This window comes from Gigantopelta aegis, chromosome 4, assembly GCF_016097555.1.
Source record: "Gigantopelta aegis isolate Gae_Host chromosome 4, Gae_host_genome, whole genome shotgun sequence".
NCBI lineage: Eukaryota > Metazoa > Mollusca > Gastropoda > Neomphalida > Peltospiridae > Gigantopelta > Gigantopelta aegis.
In genome coordinates this window covers 111,804,289-111,827,494 of record NC_054702.1, presented here as the reverse complement: position 1 = coordinate 111,827,494, position 23,206 = coordinate 111,804,289, and the positions used below count along the sequence as shown (strand labels likewise).

Genomic DNA, 23,206 nt, shown 5'->3' with positions numbered 1-23,206 from the left:
CAGCAAGGGATCTTTTATTTGCGCTTCCCACAGGCAGGATAGCACAAACCATGGCCTTTGTTGAACCAGTTATGGATCACTGGTCGGTGCAAGTGGTTTACACCTACCCATTGAGCCTTGCGGAGCACTCACTCAGGGTTTGGAGTCGGTATCTGGATTAAAAATCCCATGCCTCGACGGGGATCCGAACCCAGTACCTACCAGCCTGTAGACCGATGGCCTAACCACTATGCCACCGAGGCCGGTTCTTAATAAAAGAGGCACGTCTTTTTAGTGTGTCTAGACACAGTGTCTGGGGACCGTCTAAAGATACACCTGCCAATCAAGAACCACAGGTACAGGCCACGGAAAGAAAAGACCAATTAACTAAGAAAACACTCCGATTATTATTTCAGTACGTGGGTTAATTTATGTACAAAACATACAATTATTTCAACACTTTAACAGTGGTGGTTTATTTTGTATTAAAAATAATATATAATTGTTGCTGGCTTAATGGGATGACTATTATTACAGAATATTGCGATGCATCCGCAAAAATCAGATATGTTTTGTTTCTTCAGTTCGAAGACTAATTCCTGACGTGACACATTAGGTAGGGGCGTATTCACTGGGATGATACAAAATGGCTGCGCCCGTTACATATAATAGCCGTCACATTTAACCGTTTTGTTAATTAACTATACGATTATACTTGTTGATATTAAGCAATAATGTGCATTATATATCGTTGAATATGCATACCAGGTCAAATGCCTTAATTGTCCCTTCCTTTAAAACTTTTGAAAGACTTTAATGGACATATGATAAGAATTTCACTAGAAAAAAAAGCACACTACATGTGGCATCTGAAATGAACACCACTGCATCCACAAACAGTAGTAAATTAATGTAGTACACATCATGGTGGGGAAAACACCCAAGGTATGGAATATGCTTAGATGTCAAGTTACTGAATGCAATATTTTCAAACCCATCGGCCTAGTTGGTTTTCATATATGTATTATTAAATCCACTGACAGCTACCAATATATCTGTTGATATTTTATTAATAATCTCCAGTGATTGGTGTTTACAGACATGTATCATATCTAGAGTTATTAGGTTTTTACATTTTTATTTTTTGTCATAAGAAAAGCACATTCAAAGCATCAAAAGTGTACGGAAGTCATTTTTCTTTAATTATTTTCTGTTTTAACTGAATATAATATTTATATTGTATGCATTATTACAATCTATAATGTAACAAATCATTTACATAGTAATAATAGAAAATATAGCTTTACAAGTGTGGTAATAATGGAAGATAATACTAACCAACTCCTAGGTAGATTAGCAAATGTTGCTTGCTCGTTTTAATGTGTTTCTTATCTTTTATCTTGATTTTATATATTGTTTAAAAAAAAAAAAAAAAATTGATGGGGCGGTATACTGTCCCATGCCACCAGGATGGCCTTGGTTTCTACCTTGACCCCCTCCTCGGTTGGTTTTTAAACATTAAATTGACGTAGATTTTGTTTTCTTGGTCAACAGAGAGGCGCCTCTTTTCTCCAGGATCTACAGAATATGTTTCGCTCCTCACAACTCACCAGACACAAAACTTTCCTGAAACCTTTTCACCTTCTTATAATACCAACACTGGATTAAGCTGACTTCCAGTGAAAATCCACTCTCCTAGTGGTGCCTACGTTTGACCTGAGCAGGATAAAGCAGATATCTTAAGACAGTAACCAGTTATTTCTTTGTGAGCAGCACAACGTATAGTCTGTGAAGCACGGCCAAGACCCTGACAGATATATGGGGATGACTGATTATAATCTCCATGGTGGGCTGAGACATAGCCCAGTGGTAAAGCACTCACCTGCATTAGTGACATGTCCATTTGGACTGTCAAGTTGAGGTGCTATACATGTTATTTACCTACAAAGAACTTTGACATGCATAAACATTTATTGTTTTAAAAACTAAATGTTTTGTATTTTCAGGTTAGAGAATGGGTTTTGCTGCTGTCACTGTTGTGTTGGTTGTGATAGTTGTGGTGGTGGCCGTTATTTTGCAATTGTTTAATGCCGCTGACAGCAGGAAGCCAGATAAACTGACTACACACTTCAACCAGACGTATGATTACATCATAGGTAGGTGCCACACTAAAGTACAAATACGGTCAATTTTGGTTAACTCAATGTTGAAGAGTATGAATGAATGAATGATTATCCAGCAATCACTGTATACATTGGCAAGATATGATGACTAGATAAATCTATATTTTTGGTCACTGATCAAAAATATAGGTCACTTGACATAAGCCCTACTCGACTCGAGTATTTCAGAGTAGATTTTCGATAAACATACTCTTTAAATCATTTGTTGAAGTACAGTAAATACAAATAACTTTTAGTTTTGCAATAACAATACAAAACTTGTATATTTATTTATGAATTGAGTTTAGAAACAATTTTTTAATGTGACAGAATGTAACTAGCGTCTTATAAATAATGAAGTCATGTATATTGTAAGATATCATATGACAAAAGCCTTGCTAGGTTAATAATACTCGATATGCATACACAAAACTGGAATAAATAATGATTTTCCGAATATTCCTGTAGAATTGCAGGATAAAAGAAATAACTGGTTACTGTCTTAAGATATCTGCTTTATCCTGCTCAGGTCGAACGTAGGCACCACTAGGAGAGTGGATTTTCACTGGAAGTCAGCTTAATCCAGTGTTGGTATTATAAGAAGGTGAAAAGGTTTCAGGAAAGTTTTGTGTCTGGTGAGTTGTGAGGAGCGAAACATATTCTGTAGATCCTGGAGAAAAGAGGCGCCTCTCTGTTGACCAAGAAAACAAAATCTACGTCAATTTAATGTTTAAAAACCAACAGAGGAGGGGGTCAAGGTAGAAACCAAGGCCATCCTGGTGGCATGGGACAGTATACCGCCCCATCAATTTTTTTTTTTTTTTTTTTAAACAATATATAAAATCAAGATAAAAGATAAGAAACACATTAAAACGAGCAAGCCTTGTAAAATATAACTACAATTTTTTAAAACAATAACACCAAATTAAAAAACTACTTATGTATAATAAATGGTCAAGGCGGGGAGTGTATCACTGCCAGGTAATATTACACCCCCCCCCATCCTAACCAGAAGCTGACTCCGTCACACACATTCATTCAACACCAACACCACAAATAAAAATACAATAAACAAGTTAAAATTATAATATATAAATATTCAATCAATGAATCTATTATTAATATTAAAATACAATGAACAATAAGTTAAAATTATAATATATAAATATTCAATTAATTTTTATAAAATAAAGTACAGTCAAACTTCGATAACTGGATCTTGAAGGAAATAGTTCGAGTTTCAGGGAGTTCGAGTTTTCGAAATTAATATATAAGAGTTCAAATTTGAAACTGCATTGTAGCTGGCTACAGCATTGCAGCTGGTTTATTTCACTTAATATTGTAAGAAACGTGCGCTTCGCTGCCTACCTCTGAACTCTTAAAATCTACGCATCACCAGTTGAAAGGCCAATTTATATATCAGTCGCCTCACCCCACCCCACCCCAGCTATTGACATCTTCAACGCCTGTCGTACATTCATTTTGAGTATATTGTAAAAATAAGTAAATAAAACAAAAAAGATCACCCAGATGAATTTGAAATATATGCTTGGGCATATAGGCTACACATATTTATTGATAGAAAAAAGAAAAAAAGAAGGCATTTACATACATAGATAAATAACAAAAGGTAACATTGACGTATTTTACAGATGTCAAAACATGGCGGAACGTAACTAACAAATAAAACACTGAATGCCGAATAACACTATAAGTATATTTGTTTTACACAAAATTATTTACGCTTCGCACCTCTACTTTCTTTTTCCAGTGTGGCCACCCACCTTCCATTTCTGGGCCCTATGCAAGATTGCTTGGATGATAAGAAAGCAGAACTTTTTAAAACCCATTTGGCAAACCTCACATTACCGGGTCCTTCCCCAGATTGCTCGATCTGTGATGTATCAATCTTTAACATAACTAAATGACTGGTAATTGAGAAACATTAACTGATACATAAATAGAAAAGCTAACGTTTGACACGATTCACGCCTTTGAGAGCAAAAACAAACAGCACTAACAATTATTACAAATGCTCTTTGAAGTTAACCAGACTATGTCTGTAATTAAGTATTACGTAGTGAGGCTCTCCATCACGGACGAAAACCGACTACCACACATAGGATCATTTCGTTCCGCTTAGTCGGCGATCTATTATTCTGTAATTATCCCCCTAATCCTCGACAGCCAAGACCACCTGAGACAGGCGCGCTTCACTTGTTTGACATGATTGACAATACATTCATCTTTAAAATATTATCGGCAATGACAGTTCGATCAATCCACATGTGTCGAGTTTTAGAGGTGCGAGACCAAAGAATTAGGTCGAGCGATTGAGATTATCGAGTTTTCGAAGTTTGAGTTTTCCAAGGTCGTTGTTACTAGTTTGTATAGCAACTCGGCTGGGACCGTTGCTTTAGATCGAGAGATGGAAGTTTTCAAGAGATTGAAGGTGGAGTGATCGGAGTTTGACTGTATATTATTTCTTTACACATTTTACTAAACATAAAAGTCTGGTAGAAAGATGTAAACTAATAGTAATTTATATGTCAACTGACCAGGCGCGGTGGTGTACCGAACACAGGTATCCCCAAACAATAATGTCAGCTATGTTATAGTAACGTTATATAATAAAGAGTATACTCTTTATATATGTAACTATAGTGTTTGTATTAGGGGTTTCTGTTTGGAAGTATCTGTGTACCGAACAGACTAAGCAAAAAGCTGTTAAAATCATCAGAATACAGACAAAATAACTGCTCTGTCTAAACAGGCGATTTATAGCGCTGTACAACCAAGAATTACCAATACATAAGTGAGTGCAATAAAAAATATTGTTTAATCATTATTAGTTTTATGACATCCCTTATGAGTGGGCTGTTGGACCATGTCTAGACCCAACGGGTGAGTATTTAGGCCTATCGCCTGCACACGTGACAGTGGCACTGCTCACCCGTGAGTCACGACATGCCTGTTCCCTAATTTACAATTAGCTATACAAAATAATTATTAACCCATCAATGAACGGGACACTGGACTGTTTAGGCCCCACGGGCTCTTGAACAGGAATTATTTTGTTTTCAAAAGTTTGAGTAGTGAATGTTGAAAATAGATTGAAAAATGATTAGCAACAGCTATTTTACATTTTAGAATTGTGTAGCAATCTCTGAATTTGTATGTTTCGTGATTGTTGTTGGTATAAATAATGCCATAAAGCATTTCTTGACCATGAAGTATCCTGGGCTACCAAAATTAAAACAGTGGAGATATTATATAATGTTTGATTGTACTGTATTTTGTTTATCTAGTGAGTTACCGAGATTAAACGGGTTACAGTGTTTGAATGTACTGTATTTTGTTTATCTAGCGGGTTACTGAGATTAAATGGGTTACAATGTTTGATTGTACTGTATTTTGTTTATCTAGTGAGTTACCGAGATTAAATGGGTTACAGTGTTTAATTGTACTGTATTTTATTTATCAAGTGAGTTACCAAGATTACAGAGGTAGGATAACACTATTTAATTGTGCTGTATTTTGTTTATCTAGTGGGTTACCGAGATTACAGAGGTAGGATAACACTATTTAATTGTGCTGTATTTTGTTTATCTAGTGGGTTACCGAGATTGCAGAGGTAGGATAACACTATTTAATTGTGCTGTATTTTGTTTCTCTAGTGAGTTACCGAGATTGCAGAGGTAGGATAACACTATTTAATTGTGCTGTATTTTGTTTATGTAGTGAGTTACCGAGATTGCAGAGGTAGGATAACACTATTTAATTGTGCTGTATTTTGTTTATGTAGTGAGTTACCGAGATTACAGAGGTAGGATAACACTATTTAATTGTGCTGTATTTTGTTTATCTAGTGGGTTACCGAGATTACAGAGGTAGGATAACACTATTTTATTGTGCTGTATTTTGTTTATCTAGTGGGTTACCGAGATTACAGAGGTAGGATAACACTATTTTATTGTGCTGTATTTTGTTTATCTAGTGGGTTACCGAGATTACAGAGGTAGGATAACACTATTTTATTGTGCTGTATTTTGTTTATCTAGTGGGTTACCGAGATTACAGAGGTAGGATAACACTATTTAATTGTGCTGTATTTTGTTTATCTAGTGGGTTACCGAGGTTACAGAGGTAGGATAACACTATTTAATTGTGCTGTATTTTGTTTATCTAGTGGGTTACCGAGATTACAGAGGTAGGATAACACTATTTAATTGTACTGTATTTTGTGTTTTCCAGTTGGGGCTGGTTCCTCCGGTTCTGTGCTGGCCGCTCGACTCTCGGAAGATGCTGGTGTACGAGTCCTCATTCTCGAAGCAGGTGATGACGACTGCAATAAGCCATTGCTCGACATTCCATTGGCTGCCATAACCTTTCAGCACTCAAACATAGACTGGGACTATTACACAACATCACAGAAACACGCATGTGGTGCATCAAAAGACAAGGTATGGGAAATGTTAGAAAATGCCATCAGAAAAAAACCTCTTAAGTTTTGTATTGCTGATATTGTAGTGGACCAGGTGGAGAAATATTTGTTAATTGTCTAATTTGCAACATATGTGCGATCTGGACCGGAACTTTTAAATGGGGACTTCCTTTTTTATTTTTACTGCAGTTAGCGTCTTTTATTTACTGACTTAATGTATGATTTACAAATGACGTCACATCATATTTGAAACATTACACATGACTGCCGCAGAGTATGATTCTTAACGTTAAGTAAATCTATGAAAGGAGTTTTGATCATAGATTTAACAAAGTGTTATGATATTAAATTAAAAACCGTTTTTGTAAAACATAAAAGAAGGTATGTAATAAATACAGAACTTCACATACATTATTGTCGCTTCCTATTTATTGCACTCATTTATTTTGCGAAAGAACATACCACTTGACAGCTACACGGTCTTGTGGTATATATTCTTGCGCAAAATAAACTTGTACAATAAATAGGTAGTGAAAACAACATGTGAAATTCTGTATATGTATTACTGATTCTGTAGTTGATCAGGAGTGTCTGTGTAGCACATACAACATCCTCAAAACAATAGAAGCAAAAATACTTACTAATTCCTATTTTTTATGAATATGAAAAAGTAGACAGTCACTTCATTTTTTCCAATTGCAGCAAATGATCTTTTATTTGCACTTTCTCACAGACAGGACAACATAATTATGAAAGGTACTGGTAAATGCAAAAATACTTAACACTTTTTAGGTGAATATGAGGCAAGTGTGAGCTAATAATGGAGATGCATTTTTAAAAACCTACTACCATATTTACCCTTGAGTGCATTCCAGTGAGAAGGCAGGAAGAAAGGATTGTTCATCTGTGCATCATTATTAGTGTTACATTTAATTCAGTATTTCATTAAATTATGCAGTGATAACTCTTGTTCAGCTAATGTTTTTGTATTTCATTTAGAAATCATTCTGGCCAAGAGGGAAGATTCTTGGAGGCAGCAGCCAGTTAAACTTCATGCTCTATATTCGAGGCAATCACCATGACTACGACAAGTGGGAAGCCAGTGGTTGCAAGGGATGGGGCTATGATGATGTTCTGCCATACTTCAAGAAATCTGAGGACATTCAAGTAGAAAGTTTGAAAACTTCGGGTTTGTAAGAATACTACACATTTAAAAAACATTTAGTCTGTAGTTTGATTATGATTTAATTGGTTGAAAAAAAATCATAACAGCTCTATACACTGTTTTGACAAACTGTATCGACTTTCATTTGTTCATATACCTTTGTGTGACATCCAGTAGCCAATTTTTGTTTGTGTTCGTTTATTCATTCATCCATCCATTCGGGGTGGGACATAGCCCAGTGGTACAGCCTTTGCCTGATGCAAGGTCGGTATGGGATTGATCCTCATCAGTGGGCCCATTGGGCTATTTCTCATTCCAGCTAATGCACCATGACTGGTATATCAAAGGCTGTGGTATGTACTACCCTGTCTGTGGGATGGTGCATATAAAAGATCCCTTGCTGGAAAGAGCAGACCATGAAGTAACGACAGCAGGTTTCCTCTCTCAATATCTGTGTGGTCCTTAACCATATGTCTGACGCCACATAACCGTAAATAAAATGTGTTCAGTGTGTCGTTAAATAAAACATGCCTTTCTTCTTTTTCCTTTATCCATCCATTCATTCTTTCACCCATCCATCCATCCATCCACCCAGAACCCACACAAAATCCCATACCCACCCACCCACCCTCTCAATCACTTACTCCATCCAATCCATCCATCCATCCATCCATCCATCCATCTGTTTATTTATTCATTTTGCGTGGATTACTTTACCATCTGCATATTAGTTTAGTAGTCCTTACATGACCCCACCCCAGTGCTAACTACTCAAGTTGAGTGTTAACTACTGTTGTTGAATGTTAACTACTATAGTTGAATCTTTACTGATTACCATGGTCAGAATGGAAATCTTACATGACCCCACCCCAGTGCTAACTACTCAAGTTGAGTGTTAACTACTGTTGTTGAATGTTAACTACTATAGTTGAATCTTTACTGATTGCCATGGTCAGAATGGAAATCTTACATGACCCCACCCCAGTGCTAACTACTCAAGTTGAGTGTTAACTACTGTTGTTGAATGTTAACTACTATAGTTGAATCTTTACTGATTGCCATGGTCAGAATGGAAATCTTACATGACCCCACCCCAGTGCTAACTACTCAAGTTGAGTGTTAACTACTGTTGTTGAATGTTAACTACTATAGTTGAATGTTTATAGATTACCATGGTCAGAATGGAAATCTTACATGACCCCACCCCAGTGCTAACTACTCAAGTTGAGTGTTAACTACTGTTGTTGAATGTTAACTACTATAGTTGAATCTTTACTGATTGCCATGGTCAGAATGGAAATCTTACATGACCCCACCCCAGTGCTAACTACTCAAGTTGAGTGTTAACTACTGTTGTTGAATGTTAACTACTATAGTTGAATGTTTACAGATTACCATGGTGAGAATGGAAATGTTACATGACCCCACCCCAGTGTTAACTACTATAGTTGAATGTTTACAGATTACCATGGTCAGAATGGAAATCTTACATGACCCCACCCCAGTGGTAACTACTATAGTTGAATGTTTATAGATTACCATGGTCAGAATGGAAATCTTACATGACCCCACCCCAGTGTTAACTACTATTGTTGAATGTTAACTACTATAGTTGAATGTTTACAGATTACCATGGTGAGAATGGAAATCTTACATGACCCCACCCCAGTGGTAACTACTATAGTTGAATGTTTATAGATTACCATGGTCAGAATGGAAATCTTACATGACCCCACCCCAGTGTTAACTACTATAGTTGAATGTTTACTACTATAGTTGAATGTTTACAGATTACCATGGTCAGAATGGAAATCTTAAAGTGACAGTGACTCAGACGAGCTCCCTCGTTGACAAGTGGCTTGAAGCGGGACAAGACCTGGGGTATGAGACCACAGATCCTAACGGAAAGAATCAAGAAGGTAACCATGAATAATGTTCAGCTTTATACAGTCAAACATCTTAATGTCAACTTCTTCTTGTTATCTTAGTAGCTTTTATTTATTTATTTATTTAATTTTATTATTATTTTAAAAAATTTATTTATACTACTCAACTTTCATTTGGGATAAACCAAATATAACCTGTGATCAATAAGACTATGCTGCATGGATGTTCCATACATCACAATAGTAATATGGGACTACAATTAGATTTGTCATTCATCAAACACAATAAATGCAGTTGCTTTACTTGATATATGTTTTTTAATATATCCTTAGCCGAAAATTGAGTAATATTTATTTATTTATTATTATTATTATTTTTATTTTTTTTAATTTTCCAACTTTTTCAAGTTTATTGTCAAAATGTAGTTTTATGACAATCTACCACCTATGAATGCTATAAGTTGTAGAGGGCCTCGTAAGTTGGATAACTTGTGCCCTATCCATTTGTACCGTATATGCAATAAAATATGTTTCAATCAATCTACACTATCAAAGTGGTCAACTTCCGAACTGGTTATCCCTGGTGTGTGACAAAACAAGGTCAGCTGTAGTGATGTTATTAGTGGCAATGCTTTTGTTTGTAGGCTTACCAGAGGAGCATGTTGCTAGTGCATTAATAGTTTGCCAATTTTCCTACAAACCAGACACGATAGCCTGTCCCATTTGAAGTTTTTCTTTGTCGGATATGCATTGGTATGCGACAAGAAAACTTGTACTTTTGTGACCAGTCACGCTTTTAATTTGTGCTGCAGCTAAATTTGACCTGGTGAGAATGGTGGCCCCAGTTACTCGCAGACAACGATTTGTGTATACTTGGGAAAGACGACATTGCTTGCTTAGAGTGGACATGAAATTACCCAGTGTGTTCTTTCCAATTGGTTTATTAGCGATCCATACTTCATCATCATTGTAGATGCTATCCCTAGGATATTGCCAAAGACAATCACATTTGAAAAATTAAGCTTTGAAATATATTTGACAAAAGATGAAACTGGACACAGAGGGGAGCACGGCTGTTCAGTCAATAAGGCCCGGTACAATTTCTTGTCATCATGGTGATTTTTGCTAATTTCTGATTTAATTTTTCCAACATATAATAGGCCAATGTCAGGATTTATGTGTACTTCGAAAGTGTTTTTCGTCAATGTCTCCATGGTTTCAACGCCACGATGGAAAAAGTATACTCTGATATCATATTGAATTTTATTGGCTAGTCCAGTGGGTATATCGACATTCATAAACATTGAAGAGTATATCTTAACGCGATCATGAACAGAAATCGCTTGTTTGTAATTAGTCTTGCCTTTGCTGGCTGTTTTCAACTCTAGCATGGCAGTTTTGAATGATTTGTTTGCATCTCAAAATTCTGGAGATTGTGGAGGTTTCTTCAAATATCGGTTAAGACCATACCAAATTGACTCCAGAATTGATGTTTTGTACAATCCACCATCCTTGGTTCTCAGATCCAGGTCAAAATGATGTAACACTTCACAGCGTCAAATGTTTCGAAATTAATGTCCTGTTCTTTTTCTTGTAAGTATTCTTTAAGTTTTTTTGTGACCAATTTGTTTGCTTTTTTAGTGCAATTTGGTAATAAACTTGCTTGCTTTTCTCCAATTTCATTTTCCAAGTGGTTGGCAAATCGTTTGACAGTTGTGTTTTATTTATGTTGATAACAGACAAATTTCTGCATGGCGCATTAATACAATAACGACATTCCGATGTTACAGGTGGGGTATTAGGATTTTGTCCAAGGTTAAATAGCCAATGAAATTCAAGTATTTTACATGAAGGCAAGATAAAGTATTTTACATGAAGGCAAGATAAAGTATTTTACGTGAAGGCAAGATAAAGTATTTTACATGAAGGCAAGATAAAGTATTTTACGTGAAAGTATTTTACGTGAAGGCAAGATAAAGTATTTTACGTGAAGGCAAGATAAAGTATTTTACTTGAAGGCAAGATAAAGTATTTTACGTGAAGGCAAGATAAAGTATTTTACGTGAAGGCAAGATAAAGTATTTTACGTGAAGGCAAGATAAAGTATTTTACATGAAGGCAAGATAAAGTATTTTACATGAAGGCAAGATAAAGTATTTGCAAGATAAAGTATTTTACGTGAAGGCAAGATAAAGTATTTTACATGAAGGCAAGATAAAGTATTTTACATGAAGGCAAGATAAAGTATTTTACATGAAGGCAAGATAAAGTATTTGCAAGATAAAGTATTTTACATGAAGGCAAGATAAAGTATTTGCAAGATAAAGTATTTTACATGAAGGCAAGATAAAGTATTTGCAAGATAAAGTATTTTACATGAAGGCAAGATAAAGTATTTTACGTGAAGGCAAGATAAAGTATTTTACGTGAAGGCAAGATAAAGTATTTTACGTGAAGGCAAGATAAAGTATTTTACATGAAGGCAAGATCAAGTATTTTACATGAAGGCAAGATAAAGTATTTTACATGAAGGCAAGATAAAGTATTTGCAAGATAAAGTATTTTACATGAAGGCAAGATAAAGTATTTGCAAGATAAAGTATTTTACATGAAGGCAAGATAAAGTATTTGCAAGATAAAGTATTTTACATGAAGGCAAGATAAAGTATTTTACGTGAAGGCAAGATAAAGTATTTTACGTGAAGGCAAGATAAAGTATTTTACTTGAAGGCAAGATAAAGTATTTTACGTGAAGGCAAGATAAAGTATTTTACGTGAAGGCAAGATAAAGTATTTTACATGAAGGCAAGATAAAGTATTTTGGCATGTTATATTTTAAGTCTTGTGATTCAGATTGTATGCCTTCACATATTGCAGTCTCGTGTATAACACCGAAATGTGAAATTGTTGAGTATGATTTTTGTTATTTTAGGGTTTACTCGTGTTCAGACGACGATCGTAAATGGTAAACGTTGGAGCACATCAAAGGCGTTTCTGTGGCCTGCCATGGACAGGGAGAATCTCCACGTGGTCGTAAACGCGCACGTTACAAAGGTGGACTCAGTCTAAACATTACTGTTAACCACCTCCACTCGGCACTATACACTAAATAAAAATGTTCTTATAACATCAAGAGATCTTGTTTATTATCTAACATTTGATATGAGTGTAAAAATCTATATAATATGTCTACACTCTACTTTGTCATTTCAGCCATAGACCTTTATCCAAAAAAAATCCCCAGATATTTATTAAGATACTATATTTGAGTTTTTGTTTCTCTTTTTCCTTAGGTAAATACAAACCACATTTTTTATGTTTGGATTCCTTGAAAAATATCACTATATATGAATTACAGTAAGGTAAAAAAAACCCCATGAAATTGATTGAATTTATTAAAAATAAAAACAAGTCTTTGGATCTATAATAATAGCCACTCACTTTTAAAGCATCAGTCTCAATCCATCTGTTTTGTTTAACAATGTTAATTTAATTTATATGATAAAATACTTAAGGTCGACGACAGTCACTTTTCGCACCCATGTTTTGGGTTCGTACACAATAAATATAGCATATCTTACCGTAATTTCACTTGAAATCCATATTTCCTAAAAGGTACAATTTTCTTCAAACACATTCAGATGCATTAGTAATGTTCAAACAAAAAAATTTCAATAGCAAGTTTGCATTGGAATTTTTCCAGCATTCTTAAAACGGAAACGTCATGTACCCAGTGTATGGTTATTGTAAGGCGATTCAAAGTGACGTCATTGAAATACTGACGTCATTCAAATTCAAAATTAGCTATATTATTACAATGTTTCGCCACATTAAAATAAAAACTGGTCTACTAACCTTGACCCCTGTCAAATTTCTATAACAAGCGGACAACGTTGTTTACAGGTTGGTATTTTGTTATTTTTCATAATTCTGGACAATATATTAATTTTAAGTTTCAGAAGATGAAAGAAATAAGTATCTTTTGTCAAATATATCATATAAAAAAATTACCGTTGGATATGTTTTATTTACTGTGTACGAAGTCAAAACAAGGGTGCGAAAAGTGACTGTCGTCGATCTTAGTAGGCCTATTCCCATAAGCTGGAACACCAAAGAGACCAAGTGAACAACAGCATTATTCCATACTACAACTTTTGTGTTATATAGTATAATATACTGTATTGAAAAAAAAGAAGATTGTAACAATTCTTAATATGTTGGGCATATCAATAAAAAAGTATATTGTCACTCTAGGTTTTAATAAAAGATAAACAAGCCACTGGGGTACAGTTTTTCAAAGATGGTCACTCTCACACAGTGGAAGCAACAAGGGAGGTAATTCTGTCGGCAGGAGCCATTGGATCTCCTCACATTCTCATGCTTTCTGGAATAGGACCCAGAAAACATCTGGAGGAGTTAAAGGTACAATCATTTTAGTATTTGAGCTCAGTCTGAATATTCATGTATGTAGTGTAATTTGTTCTTAGTAATTCCATACTATTTAAATTCCAACAATATATAATCACGGCCATATATCTAGGTGGGTGCATATTTATCAGACGAACAGGCCTCGATGGCGGCGTGGCAGGCCATCGGTCTACAGGCTGGTAGGTACTGGGTTCGGATCCCAGTCGAGGCATGGGATTTTTAATCGAGATACCGACTCCAAACCCTGAGTGAATGCTCCGCAAGGCTCAATGGGTAGGTGTAAACCACTTGCACCTACCAGTGATCCATAACTGGTTCAACAAAGGCCATGGTTTGTGCTATCCTGTCTGTGGGAAGCGCAAATAAAAGATCCCTTGCTGCCTGTCATAAAAGAGTAGCCTATGTGGCGACAGCGGGTTTCCTCTAAAAAAAACAGTGTCAGAATGACCATATGTTTGACGTCCAATAGCCGATGATAAGATAAAAAATCAATGTGCTCTAGCGGCGTCGTGAAATAAAAACAAACTTTAAAAACAAACTTTATTTATCAGACGCTCTTCTCTGTTAACTATAACACTTTGTTATAAAAATTGCCTATTTACAATAGATTAAATCTGCCTTATTAAAGTAGTTTATCTTCCTTTTGAGGTGTATCAGTTCTCTCTTTAATAGACTGTTTAGTGCCTGTCCTTTCCCTCATCTACAGTTCAGATAATTAAATATCTAAGTAATCTTTACAAAGTTAGGAAAAATTTTCTTTAACATTAGTTTATTACACGGTTGGGGTGCTTACGGTGCAAAACATCACAATCGATAACATAATTGGGCTAACAAATATTCCAGCAGAAATATTTTCAGCATGTATGGTATGAAAAATTATTGCATACAGGCCATTTTATATAAGTCTCCTCCTTGTCCCATCTGGAATACTCTTTTTATAGCCTATAACTTTAAATCTAAACCAATGATTCAAACGTGTGTAATTTAGTCATTATTCCTAGACCCAGTGCTGTATATACAGTTGAATCCCGTTAGCTTGAACCCCGTTGGTGCTCAAGAAAGTGTTCGACCCATCTGGTGGTTCGGCCTAATCATTCCGTCCACAAGGTGTAGGTGTAACTCAGGACATCGTTTTTGGTTCGAGCATTGTGATGTATTTGACCCTTCCAAGTTCAACCCAATGAGATTCTACTTTGTGTGTGTGTGTGTGTATATATATATATATATATATATATATATACTCTTCAAAAAAAGAAACGCAAAAGGGTACAAATGGGTTATAACTCCGATTTTATGTTTCCTACCGGTTCATGCTTTGTGAATATAAGGTAATTGCATGTCCCAAACACATTCCCACGGTTACATTCGATAAAACGCAGCTACTGTACAATAAAGTTCCAAAATGTGAATATTCGCAAAAACGCAGCCACGTGCAAACCATGTCACCACTGCACGTGCGTTGTCTGCACGTGCAACATGAACACCGACAGTATAAAAGTGCAGGGTGTTCGCTTGCCTGGCCTCTGTATCTGGCCGACAGTTGACAATCCAGGACATGCCACGTCTCAGTGAACCGCAGAGAAACAATGCCATCGGCCGACTAGACGCAGGCGAATCCAGAACGGCCGTTGCCAGGGCATTCCATGTGTCCCCAAGCACCATCTCCAGACTGTGGGACCGTTACCAGCAACATGGATCAACACGTGACCTCCCTAGATCCGGTCGACCACGGGTCACTACCCCCGGGCAGGACCGCTACATCCGGGTACGCCACCTTCGGGAACGATTGACTACTGCCACCTCCACAGCCGCAGCAATACCAGGTTTGCGCAGGATATCCAACCAGACTGTACGGAACCGCCTACGTGAGGTAGGAATTCGTGCCAGACGTCCAGTTCGAGGTGTCATCTTAACACCACAACACCGTCGACTCCGACTGCAGTGGTGCCAGATTCATCGACAATGGCCTCAACTGCGATGGAGACAGGTGTGGTTCAGTGACGAGTCCCGATTTCTGCTCCGACGTCATGATGGAAGATGTCGCGTGTATAGGCGTTGTGGTGAACGTTATGCGGCAAACTGCGTGCAGGAAGTGGACAGATTCGGCGGGGGTAGTGTCATGGTGTGGGCAGCCATCTCACACACTGGCAGAACTGACCTGGTCCACGTGCAGGGCAACCTGAATGCACAGGGCTACATTCACCAGATCCTCCGGCCACACATCGTTCCAGTTATGGCCAACGCCAACGCAGTGTTCCAACATGACAACGCCAGGCCTCACACAGCACGTCTCACAACGGCTTTCCTACAGAACAACAACATTAATGTCCTTCCTTGGCCATCGATATCACCGGATTTGAACCCAATTGAGCATCTATGGGACGAGTTGGACCGACGCCTCCGACAGCGACAACCACAGCCCCAGACCCTGCCCGAGCTGGCAGCAGCCTTGCAGGCCGAGTGGGCCACCATCCCCCGGGACGTCATCCGTACTCTGGTTGCTTCAATGGGCAGGCGGTGCCAGGCAGTTGTCAACACACGCGGAGGCCACACCCGGTATTGACTCCAGATGACCTTGACCTTGGTGGTGTGTCCTATCACTTACTCACAATGGACTAGAGTGAATTGTAAACAATCCTGCAACATTTGGTAATTATCGGACTCACCATTCAATAATTAAATCAATTCTCCAAATGTTACGACAATGTAGTTTTGCGTTTCTTCTTTTGAAGAGTATATATTGTAAGACACATATAACATAAACAGGCTGTGCTATTATTCAATATGCAATTTCGTGGACACACTTTATCCATAACAAAGGGAGTTGTATGATAAATAAGGAGCCAGGGAATAGGAGAAGTTCTGGCACTAGGAGATGCACTCCCAATTCCCAACTGTTAGTATGCCACTTGGGTTAGTTATATGATCAGCTGTTTAGCTTATTTTCAGATTGACGTTGAAGCCGACTTGCCAGTGGGTGATAACCTGCAAGACCACATTCTGACCATCCTGAGGACCAACACAGATCAACTGGTTTCCATCAGACCAGAGGTCATCAACTCAACTCAAACAGTTCTAGAGTATTTTCTCTTCAGTAAAGGTTTGTGTGTGTTATTTGTTCTTGGTAGCTCAACCGTAAGATACTCACTTGGTGTGCAATCAGTCTAGGATCAATCCCTGTTAGTGGGCCCAATGGACTTATTTCTCATTCCAGCCAATGCACCACGACTGGTATATCAAAGGCTGTGGTATATGCTATTATGTCTATGGTATGGTGCATATAAAAGATCCCTTGCTACTAATGGAAAAATGTAGCGAGTATCCTCTTTAAGACTTTGTCAAAATTACCAAATGTTTGACATCCAACAGCCAATGATTAATAAAACAATGTGCTCTAGTGGTGTCGTTAAACAAAACAAACTTTTAACTGTATAAAGATCTTATTGTGTTTTTGACATAGTGTAACTATTAATCAGGATGATATCATTTTTCAAAAGTCACGAGGATTACAAAATTTCTATGTGTGAAGTCACATTTTGTCTATAATACATACAAACTTTGGTGCTCATGAAAGTTTTTGCTTTGTATTTTCATCAGAGAAAAAAAAAGTGGTGTGGTTCTGAGACAAAAACAGTTTGAAACCTATGCCAGTAACAAACAATGCAGTAACTGTTTGAGATGTTTTCTTTATGATCTCCATGTGGAGTCTACAATATAAGTTGTAGAAGCATCACGAGGGGTATATGGCTTTTTATGCACCCTCTATGTGTTCTTTTACCCCAAGCCGAAGGCGAGGGGGTAAAAGAGCACACAGAGGGTACATAAAAAGCCATATACCCGAGAGATGCTTCTACAATGAATTTATCTTGCCGACATGTTAAACCATATAGCCAAATAATCAAAATAACGCCAGACAATAATTGTTAACAATTTATTAACGGAGCCGTACCATGCAGACGCGAACGAAACCACTTGCCAGTGACGAAAAATAGTTCCATCGATAAACAAGTTTTTAACTTCAATGTTTGTAATACGAAATTGTCTGAAACAAATATTAAGTTTAAAAAACCCCACTTTTTTTATCAGAAATGTATGTAGTAAATAAATATAAATATTAAAAATAAAAAACAAAAAAAATAACAAGAATATCCACACTAGTTGAACAGCTGACCACTGTTGTTAATCGCGCATTAATACAGTAACACCACGACCATAATTAGGTGGCCGAGTTCAACATTGCAGCTTTTAAAAATATTGAAATGTGTATTTTATAGTAAAAATTAAATTAATTATGTATATTTGATTGATTATCAATGTTATTTATAATCTAATTATTGCTTTAGCATTAATTGGGGTGTCTGGAAACTGTTGGAAATTACAGACGGGGTATAAGAGAATTTGGCTCCGACCACAGGGGTATAAGGGATTTGTCCAACGGCAAACAACCAATGAGATTAAAGAATTTTACATGAAGGCGAGATAATATTTATTACTTCTTTATTCATTGCATCAATTAAGTATAGGCAAACATTTAATTCCAGAGCATTCTTGTTTAAAATCTGTTTTGTTTGTGTTAGGTTACTTAACATCCCCCATGGGTGTTGAGTGTTTGGCGTTTGTTCGAACTGATCCTGCTATAGAGGAGGGGAACCCAGATATGCAGTTCCATGTGTCCGTGATGCGTCTGTCGCAGGATCTCGCCAATCATCTAAATCTAGAACTTGAGGTAGGCGGTGCTAGCTCTGGGTCAGCAGGAAATGTTTCCAAATTATCTTTTTAAATTTCAAACATTTGAAAAACCCGGTTATTTTGTAACAAAATATCAATTATATCATAAAATTATTTTGCCAAATTAAAATGAATTGTTTTTGAAATTTGCAATTGGCAAATATGGCAAGTGCCTGAGCTAGCCCTGCAGTAGGAATTTTTGTTCTTGTAGATTCCAGTAAGAAGACAGTGTTCCCAGTGTGTACCTATACTTGAGTGTTTTGACTGGGAAGTGTGCGTTTCACATTATAACAGAATTTTCTAAAAAAAAATCAGTTAGCCATGGGATCAGAGATTTTACAAATTCACTAGCCATGGTTAAAAATCAGCCAGCCCTACTTCTGTGTCTACTGTACATTTGTACTTTTAATAACACCTAAAATTCAAAACAAAACCTAACTATAGTCCAAATAACTGATAATCACCATACTAAATATCAATTAACATTTTGTAATATGTTTCTTTGTGTCAGTACCATTAACTATTCCCAATAAATTACCGGCATTATATTTTGCTTAATGTACAGGTGCTATGCACCTACACGAGGTTAAAATCAGTATAGAGCAAGTTCTGCAAAATTGGAGGTTGCTAACAAACACATTATTTAATTTTCCTAAATGCCATTTGACAACTTATTTTTGTAGGTAAATAAAATGCTACTTAAATTGAGTAGATTAATATATTGTTTAGATTAGTTTTATTACAAAATGTTAACATTATCAGCAATGGAACCTTATTTGGTGTACTCTATTAGTTACCATTTGCATTATGCCTACATTGTTTAATCTTTAAGTACCAGTGTTAAAATGGTGGGCTTTATTAGAAATCGTTTTTGTCTGTTCACTTTGAATTTGGATAAAAGTAAAACTGGTATGTACATTAAGTTTTTAGATGGTATCCATATTGATGATAATTGGGTTCTGCATATGAGCATGGGAAACCAAAATGGTGTCATTTCTACATGGAGAAAGTATTTATTTGCCTGATGGTGAAAATCACTAGTAACGGGCGTCAGGCTATCGTATTCTAGAAGCCCTGATTATAAAGAGTGTCCACCTGACATGACAGTTTATAGACTAGATTTGAGGAAACCTGCACTAAATTTAGATTCAAGTTGATTTATCATTGACCTTAACAGGTTTTGTATTAACAGTAGCCTGGTCACCCCTGGCAATTGACACATCAAAACCTTTTTTTAATATAAAATGAACTACTCATTTGAAGACAATATGTGTAGTTGTTTACGTTTAAATATTTCTTTACATTGTTGCATGTGTAATGTGTTGACAGGTTTACCGCAAGCTAAAATGGCTTAACGAGGATGGGTTTGCAGCATATCCCACTCTACTCCGACCCAAAAGTAAAGGAACAATTCGTCTAAACTCAACTGATCCATTCCACTATCCAATAATTGACCCGAACTACCTCTCTCACCCAGAAGACTTACTGACGTTATTAAAAGGTAAATTCATATGTACAGATCAGACATAGACACGCATTACTTAAATGCATTAGGTGACATGACTGGCTGCATGGGATATGATTGTAATCAATGTTCTATGACTAGTATAGCAAATCCCAGCCCTCACAGTTCAGATTCCCCATAACACCCCTGAGACTAGGTCGAAAGTATTTTTTAGCTCCCCTTCACGTGTTACAATCAATGCTCAGTATGACAATATCTTAAATGGCACCCTATAATCCAAGTTTGACAAACCTTGGTAGTGTAGTGGTTAAGCAGTCACACACATAAGCCTGGTACGTACAGGGTTCACATCACGGTACCAGCTTCCACCCAGAGTGAGTTTTAACAACTCAATGGGTAGGTGTATGACCACTACTTCAACCTCTCTGTTACTTACTAATGGGAAACAAATAATCATTACCTTCAATTTTATTCACAGTGAGTTCTAAAATCCATAGTAGATGTCCTGTCTGGGAGGGGGAAGCATAAACAGTACCACTTTGTTACTAACTATAAAGAGTGTTTCAGTGAATCATAACATTGTTTGTTACAACCTGACCAACTCATAAAAATGGATCCTGGCTTTCATGTGTTTGTTTCTTTGTTCAGTGCAGTATATAATAAATAATAATTTAAAAATATAATGCTAACCCAACCAATTCCATACATATAGAAAATTAAATTTGGTTAAAGGTTGACCTAAAACTGAAGTGTGTTTGCTTAATAACAGGCCTCTGGATATGCCATGAGTTACTGACAGTGTAAAAGTGAAGAATAGGTATAGATGTATTAAAGGTTAAAAGTAATACATGTATTAAAGGTTACTGAGGACATAAAACGCAATTGTGTTTGCTTAAATAACAGGTGTCCGGATATACCAGAAGTTACTGGCAATTTAAAACTGATTTATTTTAATAATAATAGGTATTCTGGCCCCCTGCACAAAAAAAACTTTAGAGTCTAAAGACAAGGCTCTAAACAGATGACATTAGAGATTAGAGTCTATTCTCTAAAACGTTTATAAGCAGGGGTCCAGATAAATCAGAAATTATTAAGAATCTAAAACTAAATTGTTATTAGTAAATAATAAGTATCTATAGTCCGTTCCAGCCTCTATGAACAATGTTTTTTCTAAATAATTTCAGCTTGATTTAATGTAAGAAGAAAAGTAAAAGTATTTTGGAAATAACTGAATAAATTTAAATTTTGTAGGCAATTTAAAAAACAGTTGGCTCAGAAATAATTAGTACAAATACCATAGTAAGAAAACGGTCCTCCTTGTTATGGACAGTCTAAAACGGAATTATGTTTGACTAATACCAGGTACCTGGATGTATCACAAGTTACAGAGGACATAAAACTGAATTATGTTTGATTAATACCAGGTACCTGGATGTATCACAAGTTACTGAGGACATAAAACTGAATTATGTTTGATTAATACCAGGTACCTGGATGTATCACAAGTTACTGAGGACATAAAACTAAATTATGTTTGACTAATACCAGGTGTCCGGAAATACCAGAAGTTGTTGACGACCAACACGATGAGAAAGATGGGAGCCCGACTACATCCGATTGTCCACCCTCTGTGTACTGACCACGTGGCCGACTCTGACCAGTACTGGACGTGTTTCATCCGCGCGATGACCTTCACTGTCTACCATCCAGTGGGGACATGCAAAATGGGGGCAGCGGAGGACCCCACGACAGTCGTTGATCCCCATCTGAAGTAAGTGATCAGGGTCATATCATTAGGATGTGTTTTAACTTTAGTCGTGAGGTATATAGACGATATTTCATGCATGGCTGTGAGATACCATTTATCTTAAGAGTTATTTCAAGTATATTTAACATGTGAAATCAGATGAGTACATTTTTAAATGAGTTTAAAGATAAATGCTATCAAATGGACACAGTTCTAACATATCTTAACCCCACCTTCTGATTCAGAACCTTGTTTAATTGGCTTTTTCAATTCAAATCTACAGAAACATTCCTGTCCATGTGCTGGGGTGTCATTACACAAACATTCCTATTCATGTGCTGGGGTGTCGGTAGACAAATATTCATATCCATGTGCTGGGGTGTCAGTACAGAAACATTCCTGTCCATATGCTAGGGTGTCAGTACACAAACATTCCTGTCCATGTGTTGGGGTGTCAGTACAAAAATTGTCTTGTCCATGTGCTGGGGTGTCGGTACACAAACATTCCTGTCCATGTGTTGGGGTGTCAGTACAAAAATTGTCTTGTCCATGTGCTGGGGTATCGGTACACAAACATTCCTGTCCATGTGCTGGGGTGTCGGTACACAAACATTCCTGTCCATGTGCTGGGGTGTCGGTACACAAACATTCCTGTCCATATGTTGGGGTGTCAGAACAGAAATTGTCTTGTCCATGTGCTGGGGTGTCCGTATACAAATATCCCTGTCCATATGCTAGGGTGTCAGTACACAAATATTCCTGTCCATGTGCTGGGGTGTCAGTACACAAATATTCATGTCCATGTGCAGTGGTGTCTTTACACAAATATTCCTGCCCATGTGCTGGGGTGTCAGTACACAAATATTCCTGTCCACGTGCAGTGGTGTCTGTACACAAATATTCCTGTCCATGTGCTAGGGTGTCAGTACACAAATATTCCTGTCCACGTGCAGTGGTGTCTTTACACAAATATTCCTGTCCATGTGCTAGGGTGTCAGTACACACATATTCCTGTCCATGCACTGGGGTGTCAGTACACAAATATTCCTGTCCATATGCTAGGGTGTCAGTACACAAATATTCCTGTCCATGTGCTGGGGTGTCAGTACACAAATATTCCTGTCCATGTGCTAGGGTGTCAGTACACAAATATTCCTGTCCATGTGCAGTGGTGTCTTTACACATATTCCTGCCCATGTGCT

The 23,206-nt window shown here is 36.9% G+C and overlaps 1 protein-coding gene across 3 annotated transcripts in view; it reads left to right on the top strand.

The window, feature by feature from the left end:
- Nucleotides 1-23,206, top strand: part of LOC121371786 (alcohol dehydrogenase [acceptor]-like) — a 34,244-nt gene that overhangs the window by 6,578 nt on the left and 4,460 nt on the right. For all 3 annotated transcript variants that reach the window (XM_041497931.1, XM_041497930.1, XM_041497932.1), the window contains exons 2-11: nt 1,986-2,135; nt 6,396-6,604; nt 7,585-7,774; nt 9,541-9,669; nt 12,569-12,690; nt 13,891-14,058; nt 17,014-17,164; nt 18,642-18,790; nt 20,122-20,293; nt 21,806-22,028. In XM_041497931.1, coding sequence (XP_041353865.1) covers nt 1,994-2,135; nt 6,396-6,604; nt 7,585-7,774; nt 9,541-9,669; nt 12,569-12,690; nt 13,891-14,058; nt 17,014-17,164; nt 18,642-18,790; nt 20,122-20,293; nt 21,806-22,028 — 1,655 coding nt within the window. In that variant the 5' untranslated portion in view covers nt 1,986-1,993. The remainder of the gene's footprint in view (nt 1-1,985; nt 2,136-6,395; nt 6,605-7,584; nt 7,775-9,540; nt 9,670-12,568; nt 12,691-13,890; nt 14,059-17,013; nt 17,165-18,641; nt 18,791-20,121; nt 20,294-21,805; nt 22,029-23,206) is intronic.